This window comes from Triticum urartu, chromosome 1A, assembly GCF_056163025.1.
Source record: "Triticum urartu cultivar PI428250 chromosome 1A, HENAU_Tu73, whole genome shotgun sequence".
NCBI lineage: Eukaryota > Viridiplantae > Streptophyta > Magnoliopsida > Poales > Poaceae > Triticum > Triticum urartu.
Genome location: NC_141873.1, coordinates 38,364,621 through 38,372,163, shown reverse-complemented (window position 1 = coordinate 38,372,163; position 7,543 = coordinate 38,364,621). Strand labels below are relative to the sequence as shown.

The following is a 7,543-nucleotide window of genomic DNA, read 5'->3' as shown; positions in this document are numbered from 1 at the left end:
TGTTTTTGATAAAGTGTTGTGAATTTTTTTTTGAAACGAGTGAACATTATTTAAATATCATGAACTTTTTTTTCTGAATCCTATCAACAATTCTAAAAGGTGTTCAAACATTATTTTTGCACTACATGAACTCCTTTTAAATGTGCGATGAATGCTTTTAGAAAATCAAGTAAAGTAATTTTGAAATATCTACGTTTTATTTTATTTGAAATACAAAGAAAAAGAAACAATACAAACATATGATACTCTCTCTACTCTAAAATAAGTGTCGCTGATTTAATACTAACTGAAACGAAGAGAGTAGTAATTAACGGGCCGGCCCAGTAGCGCGGATGCTTACGCTTGTTGTGTGCACTTCGCCAACCCCTGAAAACAAATTGCACTACGTCAGGGGGACATCTCCAAGCGCCGCCTGACGCGGGAGGCCCTGAGACCCAGCCTCTAATCCAGTACATGGCGGCGCAGCTCGCCGCCATGCTACTGCAGTGCCCTAAAGAACACGGTGCTGGGACAGATGCAGATGGGAAAAGAATCTTTCGTGGTGGCAAAGCCACTTTGAAAAAATATGGATAGAATTTGAGGAAGCACATTGCTATTCAGTGGTTCTAATCCTTGGCAACACTACTCCGTGGTCCATATTATAGTGGATTTGGCTCAATATATATAACAAAAGGCGATAGCAACCTAGAATTGGAACACGAGAAAATGGCATCTAGTCGGCAATTCGGAACAAGTGAACCACGGAAGAGCACCGGTCACGTCCCTCGTCAACGTGTGGCCCATGAGAAGATTCCACGGGACAGTGATGCTGAAACAGATGGCGTCTCCTCTCCGTGTTAGCCTAAAAAGAATGGCGTCTCCGTGTGGGCTGCAGAAATCTTACCATCATTACTGGACTGGAGTCGGCATCTCGCCCATGCTAATGCCGTAATGGCTCATGGGCCATGGCGATGAATGGGGTAGCCGTGGCGGTGCATGCCCAAGTGTACTCCACAGTCCACACGCTTCGCTTTCCCCCACACAAACACAAATTCTATTCGCTTGCCGCTCGGCCCTCGTCCCCGTCTCATAAACTTCAGCTTTGTTCTTGGTCTCTTCTCGCCTTGCTTCGCGAGGTAGGGGAGGGGCGATGGTGGGGTCGCCGACGAAGCGGCGGGCGATGAGGAGGCCGCTGGAGAAGGCCGGGGTGGTGGGGCTCGCCGTCCTGGTCACGGCGACCGCCGCGCTGCTGCTGCTGCTGCTCGTCCGCACCGCGTCGCTCCGCTACACCGCCGCCGTCGACTACGCGCTCGCGTCCCCCAGGAAGCTCTGGAGCGGCGGGGTCTCCATCGCGGCCGAGGCGTCGCCTTCGCCGTCCCCGGAGAAGGGGCACGGGGCCGGTGCGGCGGCGATGGCGGCAGTGGAGGAGGAGGAGTGCGACCTGTTCGACGGGAGCTGGGTGTGGGACGACAGCTACCCGCTCTACGACTCCAAGGACTGCCCCTTCTTGGACGGTGGGTTCCGGTGCTCCGAGAACGGCCGGCCGGACACGTCCTATGTCAAATGGCGGTGGCAGCCGTCGCGCTGCGATCTACCCAGGTTGGTTGGTTGGTTGGTTCGAGTTCGCTGCTTCTTGCTTGCGCCGTTGCTTGCTACCAGTACCCCCTCCGTTTGGTTTATGTAGTTTTGCCAAGCTTGTTGTGTCAGAGAAATTTCTAGTCACAACTCACAACTCACAAGAACCTTAAATTCACTATTATCCGACATGAATTTCAACATGTCGCTCTCTGGGGAGTTGAATGCACAATTCACATTTGTACTCACAAGTTCCAATCCATTACTGGTTCTTGGTCACGTGGATAGGTTGGCTGTGCCTGTGCAGTTTTTAATTTTCAGTTGGCCGAACTTGTCAAAAAGAAGAAATTAGGATGGTGATGGCTTTGTCAAATAAACGTGACGCAATCTATAGCAATCAACATGGAAATATATTAGTTAATTGAATGATATTGTTCAGTTATTTGGGTCTGACATGATGTTGCCGTCTTTCTTGCCATTGTGGTTGGAAGTGGTCTGTTCCTGTTATTTGTTGAGTCCTCTGTTATTTCTGTTGTTACTGGTGTTGTTATGTTCTTTTTTTGCACCGTGAAATCTAGAATATGTTGCTGGTTAGCTTCCTTAGTTAAATTTAATGTTTTCATGTATGTGACTGCAGCAATTAGTTTATTGTGCTTAGCACATCACTGATGGACAAAAAAATGAAGAGCCTTTATGGTGAAGCTAAAGAACAGAGCATTGTAATTAAGTTTGAACAGAGCCTTTACTTGGAATAATCGTAGTAATAATCTTACTGAGCATGTCACTGCTCTCAAACTCTTTGCAAATTGGAATCCTACAAATGAAAGTGATCGTCAGTTTCTTTGTATTATGTAAGTTCATTTTTTTGCTTACTGCTAATCATGTCTATGTGAGCGGAGCAACCAGAACAATTTGCTTTTATCCTCTATAAAGCATAATTTACCTCTGCTTTCTAACTTAGTGCAGTTTTTCTTCTCTCGTTTCTTAGATTTGATGCCAAGTTTATGCTCGAGAAGCTACGGAATAGAAGAGTAGTATTCGTTGGTGATTCAATTGGAAGGAACCAATGGGAGTCTCTGCTTTGTATGCTCTCAAGTGTTGTTCCCAACAAGAAGTCCATCTATGAAATTAATGGAAGTCCCATCACAAAGCACACGGGTTTCTTGATTTTCAAGTTTAGCGACTACAATTGCACAGTGGAGTATTACAGATCTCCTTTTATAGCCCTTCATGGCCGTGCACCAGCTGGAGCCTCTAAGGTTGTTAAGTACACAATTAAGGTGGATGCCATGGATTGGATGTCAGACCGTGGTAAGTGGAGCAATGCTGATATTTTGATCTTTAACACAGGGCATTGGTGGAACTACGAGAAAACAATTAGAGGGTAAGCAACTAATAATATACATTATGTTGACTTACTAACTTGTCCTGCTTCACTGTTAAATGTTTCTTGTAGATGTGTCCTTTTATTTTACCATACCTTCTCCACGTTCATGAATTCACCTTTCAAATTCGAAATTAACATAGTACTAGTTATTAGTATACACACCAGCAGAGTAGTATTTGATTAGTATACCCAATATTTTAATTTGTTCATGTGTATACTTTTTTGATAGCTATTTGACAGAACTATGATAGCATGATTCATGAGACTATTGAGGATATGGAATGTTAAGATGTGGTTAGAGCTAAATGGGTAATAAAGAGGCCCAAGAACTCTTTTGTTCTTCAATTATACGTACTATGAACGTACTAGTATGAGATTTCTTGTCCCCAACCTGCTTTATGTAATGATGATTCACCGATACATCTCTATATGTAGTTAATTTCTTCTGGAACCACCACAACACAATTGCATCTTCCGTAGTTGACTTTAAACAAGGGTTTCTTTATGTGTGCTAGGGGCGCCTATTTTCAAGAAGGCAGTAAGGTGAAGATGAAGATGACTGTTATTGATGCATACCAAAAATCAATACAAACACTCTTCAATTGGGTTCACAAAAAAGTTAACACAAGCAAGACCCAGGTCATCTTCCGTACTTATGCTCCTGTGCACTTCAGGTCTGTCTAACGAACCACTTATCTATCACTGCTACGTATTCCTTTTTATGTTTCCTTGCTATAGCATTTTCATTGAGAATGATTATGTTTCAAGGCACCAAACAATCATCGCATGTTGTTGGCTTGACACAATATGTTTTGGGCTCAGAATTTATTCATTATGGTTTATATTCGAACTTCGCCAAAACATTATTGTTCGATATATGATCCACCTTTCGCTGGCCGTTTTTACAATTTTACTGAATATATGAGAATACGGGTTGGGCTTTCGGTGGAAAGTGGTGCTTCTTGTATCTTGTCTAGGAACTTGAAAAGCAAATAATGGAGGCTTCCTGACTTCTGTGCTGTAAAACACTGGATTAATTTCTCCCATTCCCATTTTCAAACCAATTTAACAATAGTTGGACAAATTGACTGATCCATAACTAGAGTAATCCATGTTTTCCATAGGGGCGGCGACTGGAAGAGTGGAGGGAGTTGCCACTTGGAAACTCTTCCTGATGCGACACCGTTTAAATCGCTGGAGCAATGGGCGGACAAGCTTGAGCCTGTCCATAATGTTCTTGGGAGCAGCACAAAACCCAAGATGCCTGGATTAGCTATACTGAACGTGACACAGATGACGGCACAGCGAAAAGATGGTCACTTGTCAGTGTACATCAGCCCTTCGGGGCCTGTCCCCCTGCGTAGACAGGATTGCAGCCATTGGTGCTTGCCTGGAGTTCCTGATACCTGGAACGAGCTTGTGTACGCCGTCTTCATGAAAAGGCAAACGATGGTGGACCAAAATGTTTCCCTTGCTGCTTCCAGAACGCTGAACACAAGTTGACTAAAATTCTATGGGTAGGCTACCCGATGCTCGCCCGGTGAAGCTTTGTATCTGAGGTTGGTTGGTGATCCTCCTGCACTATGATTTTGCAAGATAGGAGCTGGCTTGTAGGAAGTTGTACCACTCTAATCTGTTGTATGTTGAGAGAAGAGTGCAAATAAGAGCAAAATTAAAGAAAGGCATACCACTATGTTTCACAGAGGCAGCCAAAGTTTTAGCCGATGTGATCATAGATTAGAGGGGCTGCATTCGATGATGTACATAGTTTATTACTTTATTTGGCTGCTGTCATATTGGGGGAGTTACCGTGGTGATTGTATGTAATTCAGGAATTTTATCCTCAAAGGTATGTTCTCAGTGGCTCCGGCAGTTGATTTGCACATTTCGGGATTTTTATCCCATCCGGAACAAATGTAAATATTTAATGAGAAATGTAATAGTGCAGACATTTTCTGGGATGCCATTGTAAAATGTATTGTTTTCATGGCAATTTATGTTGTCGTAAGAATAGCAAGTACTTTTACCAAACACCCATTCACGTACTACTCTCGTCACAACAAGCATAACTTTGAAGTACTGAGATGATGCGGTACTTTTGTGTGTACGCATGATGGCATACCACATGGTATCCTTATATTTGTCCCTTATCCTCACACGGTTTTCAACCATCCCTCTCAACCGCGGCAACGCCTATTTATCACGGTTTCGATCTTTTTTAGAACGCGTTTGCCGCGCCACAACACAGCTGTTAGATGCGTGAATAATGAGTAGAGAGTCAAAATATACCGAAAACATGAAAAATAAGAAGACAAGATAAATATATGTCACACACGTGTGTCTTGTTTGTCACGAGGCATGAAAAAATTAGAAAGAAAATGCAACAAGAGAACTTCCCAGAAGGCCACCCATCCAAATACTACTCTTCCCCAAGCACGCTTAACTTTGAAATTTTAATGGGATCCGTTGCTTCAGTGCTGGTATGATCGCTTCCAACATGTTATCCCTGTCTTCGTCCCGTATGCTTGCCGCTACAAAGATGATTGTACATTGATTTGGCCACTCCCGCTCAATTATGGAGACGAGTTTACCATGATTTTCACCCCTCCCTCTCAACCGCACCAGCGCCTATTTACCATGGTTTCGGCCCCTTTCAGAACACGCCACAACGCCGTCGCTAGACGCGTGAATAATGAGAAGCGAGATAAAACTTACCACAAACATGCAAAATAATAAGATATAGTAAATATATGCCGTGCACGTGTGTTTTGTTTTGCACACGGTGCGAATTTTTTTTAAAAGGAAATGCAATAAGAGGACTTCCCAGGAGTTCACCCATCCTATTACTATCCTCACCAAAGCACGCTTAACTTTGGAGTTCTGATAGGATCAGGTGCTTTAGTGCTGGTATGATCGCATCAAACATGTTAACCCATCTTCGTTTCTTATGCTTGCCCCTCTCAGCTCCACTACAAAAACGATTTTACATTGCTTTGGCGGCTCCCGCTTAACTACGAAGACGAGTTTACCACGGTTTCCACCCCTTCTTTTCAACCGCACCAGTGTCTATCTACCACAGTTTTGACCCCTTTCAGAATGTGCTTCCCACGCCACAACGCCGTCGCTAGACCCGTGAGTAATGAGCAGCAAGCTAGAACTTACTGCAAATGTGGTAAGTATATGCCGCGCACATGCATTTCATTTTGCACGTGGCGCAAAAATATATATTAAAAAGGTAATGTAACACGAGGACTTCACAGTAGGTAGCTCATCCTAGTACCACTCTCGCCCAAGCACGCTTAACTTCGAAGTTCTGATGGGATCCGATGCATTAGTGTTGCTTTGATCGCCTTCGACATGTCACCACCGTCTTTGTCCCTTATGCTTGCCCCTCCCAGCTCCACTACAAAGACGATTGTACATTGCTTTGGCCGCTCCCGCTCAACTATAGAGACAAGTTTACCACGGTTTCCACCCCTCCCTTTCAACCGCATCAGCGCCTATTTACCACGGTTTTGACCCCTTTCAGATAGTGCTTGTCGCGCCACAACGCTGCCGCTAGACGCGTGAATAATAAGCAGCGAGCTAAAACTTACCGAAAGCGTGGAAAATAGCAAAACATGGTAAATATATGCTGCGCACGTGCGTTTTGTTTTGCACGCGGCACAAAAAAAATTAAAAAGGCAATGTAACACGAGGACTTCCCAAGAGGCCACCCATCCTAGTACTACTCTTGCCCAAGCACGCTTAACTTCGGAGTTTTGATGGGATCTGGTGCTTTAGTGCTTGTATAATCACATCCGATATGTTATCCCCGTCTTCGTCCCTTATGCTTGCCCCTCCCAGCTCCACTACAAAGATGATTGTACTTTGCTTTGGCCGCTCCCGCTCAACCACGGAGACGAGTTTACCATGGTTTCCACACCTCCATCTCAACCGCACCAGCGCCTATTTACCAAGGTTCCGACCCCTTCCCGAACGCGCTTCCCGCGCCACAACGCCATCGCTAGACGCGTGAATAATGAGCAGCGAGCTAAAACTTACCGCAAACGTGCAAAATATATGCCGCGCACGTGCGTTTTGTTTTGCACGTGGCGCAAAAACAATTAAAAAGGGAATGCAACACGAGGGCTGAGGGAGTCCTGGATTAGGGGGTCCTCGGACAGCCGTACTATGTACTTTGGCCGGACTGTTGGACTATGAAGATACAAGATTGAAGACTTCGTCCCGTGTCCAGATGAGACTCTCCTTTGCGTGGAAGGCAAGCTTGGCGATTCAGATATGTAGATCTCCTCCCTTGTAACCGACTCTGTGTAACCCTAGCCTCTCCGGTGTCTATATAAACCGGAGGGTTTTAGTCCGTAGGACAACAACAATCATACCATAGGCTAGCTTCTAGGGTTTAGCCTCTCCGATCTCGTGGTAGATCAACTCTTGTAATACTCATATCATCAAGATCAATCAAGCATGAAGTAGGGTATTACCTCCATCGAGAGGGCCCGAACCTGGGTAAACATTGTGCCCCCCGCCTCCTGTTACCATCCGCCTTAGACGCACAGTTCAGGACCCCCTACCCGAAATCCGCCGTTTTTGACACCGATA

At 44.9% G+C, this 7,543-nt stretch overlaps 1 protein-coding gene and 3 pseudogenes across 1 annotated transcript; 1 reads left to right on the top strand and 3 right to left on the bottom strand.

Moving 5' to 3' along the window:
• Positions 1 to 871: 871 nt before the first annotated feature.
• Positions 872 to 4,905, top strand: LOC125544673 (protein trichome birefringence-like 11). Its single transcript, XM_048708422.2, has 4 exons — positions 872 to 1,578; positions 2,543 to 2,938; positions 3,457 to 3,615; positions 4,066 to 4,905. Exons 1-4 carry the CDS (start codon positions 1,130 to 1,132, stop codon positions 4,442 to 4,444), a joined length of 1,383 nt encoding a protein of 460 aa, XP_048564379.1. The 5' UTR covers positions 872 to 1,129; the 3' UTR covers positions 4,445 to 4,905.
• Positions 4,906 to 5,316: 411 nt separating this feature from the next.
• Positions 5,317 to 5,435, bottom strand: LOC147989754 (5S ribosomal RNA; annotated as a pseudogene).
• A 308-nt stretch (positions 5,436 to 5,743) lies between these two features.
• LOC147989753 (5S ribosomal RNA) lies at positions 5,744 to 5,862 on the bottom strand (annotated as a pseudogene).
• A 762-nt stretch (positions 5,863 to 6,624) lies between these two features.
• Positions 6,625 to 6,743, bottom strand: LOC125533427 (5S ribosomal RNA; annotated as a pseudogene).
• Between the last annotated feature and the right edge of the window lie 800 nt (positions 6,744 to 7,543).

Bases quoted from the DNA above. Each gene is read 5' to 3' on its own strand.
- LOC125544673 (XM_048708422.2), top strand. From the start codon at position 1,130: ATGGTGGGGTCGCCGACGAAGCGGCGGGCGATGAGGAGGCCGCTGGAG. The intron at 1,579-2,542 runs GTTGGTTGGTTG...CTCGTTTCTTAG, and splicing joins TCGCGCTGCGATCTACCCAG to ATTTGATGCCAAGTTTATGC. The intron at 3,616-4,065 runs GTCTGTCTAACG...TGTTTTCCATAG, and splicing joins TATGCTCCTGTGCACTTCAG to GGGCGGCGACTGGAAGAGTG.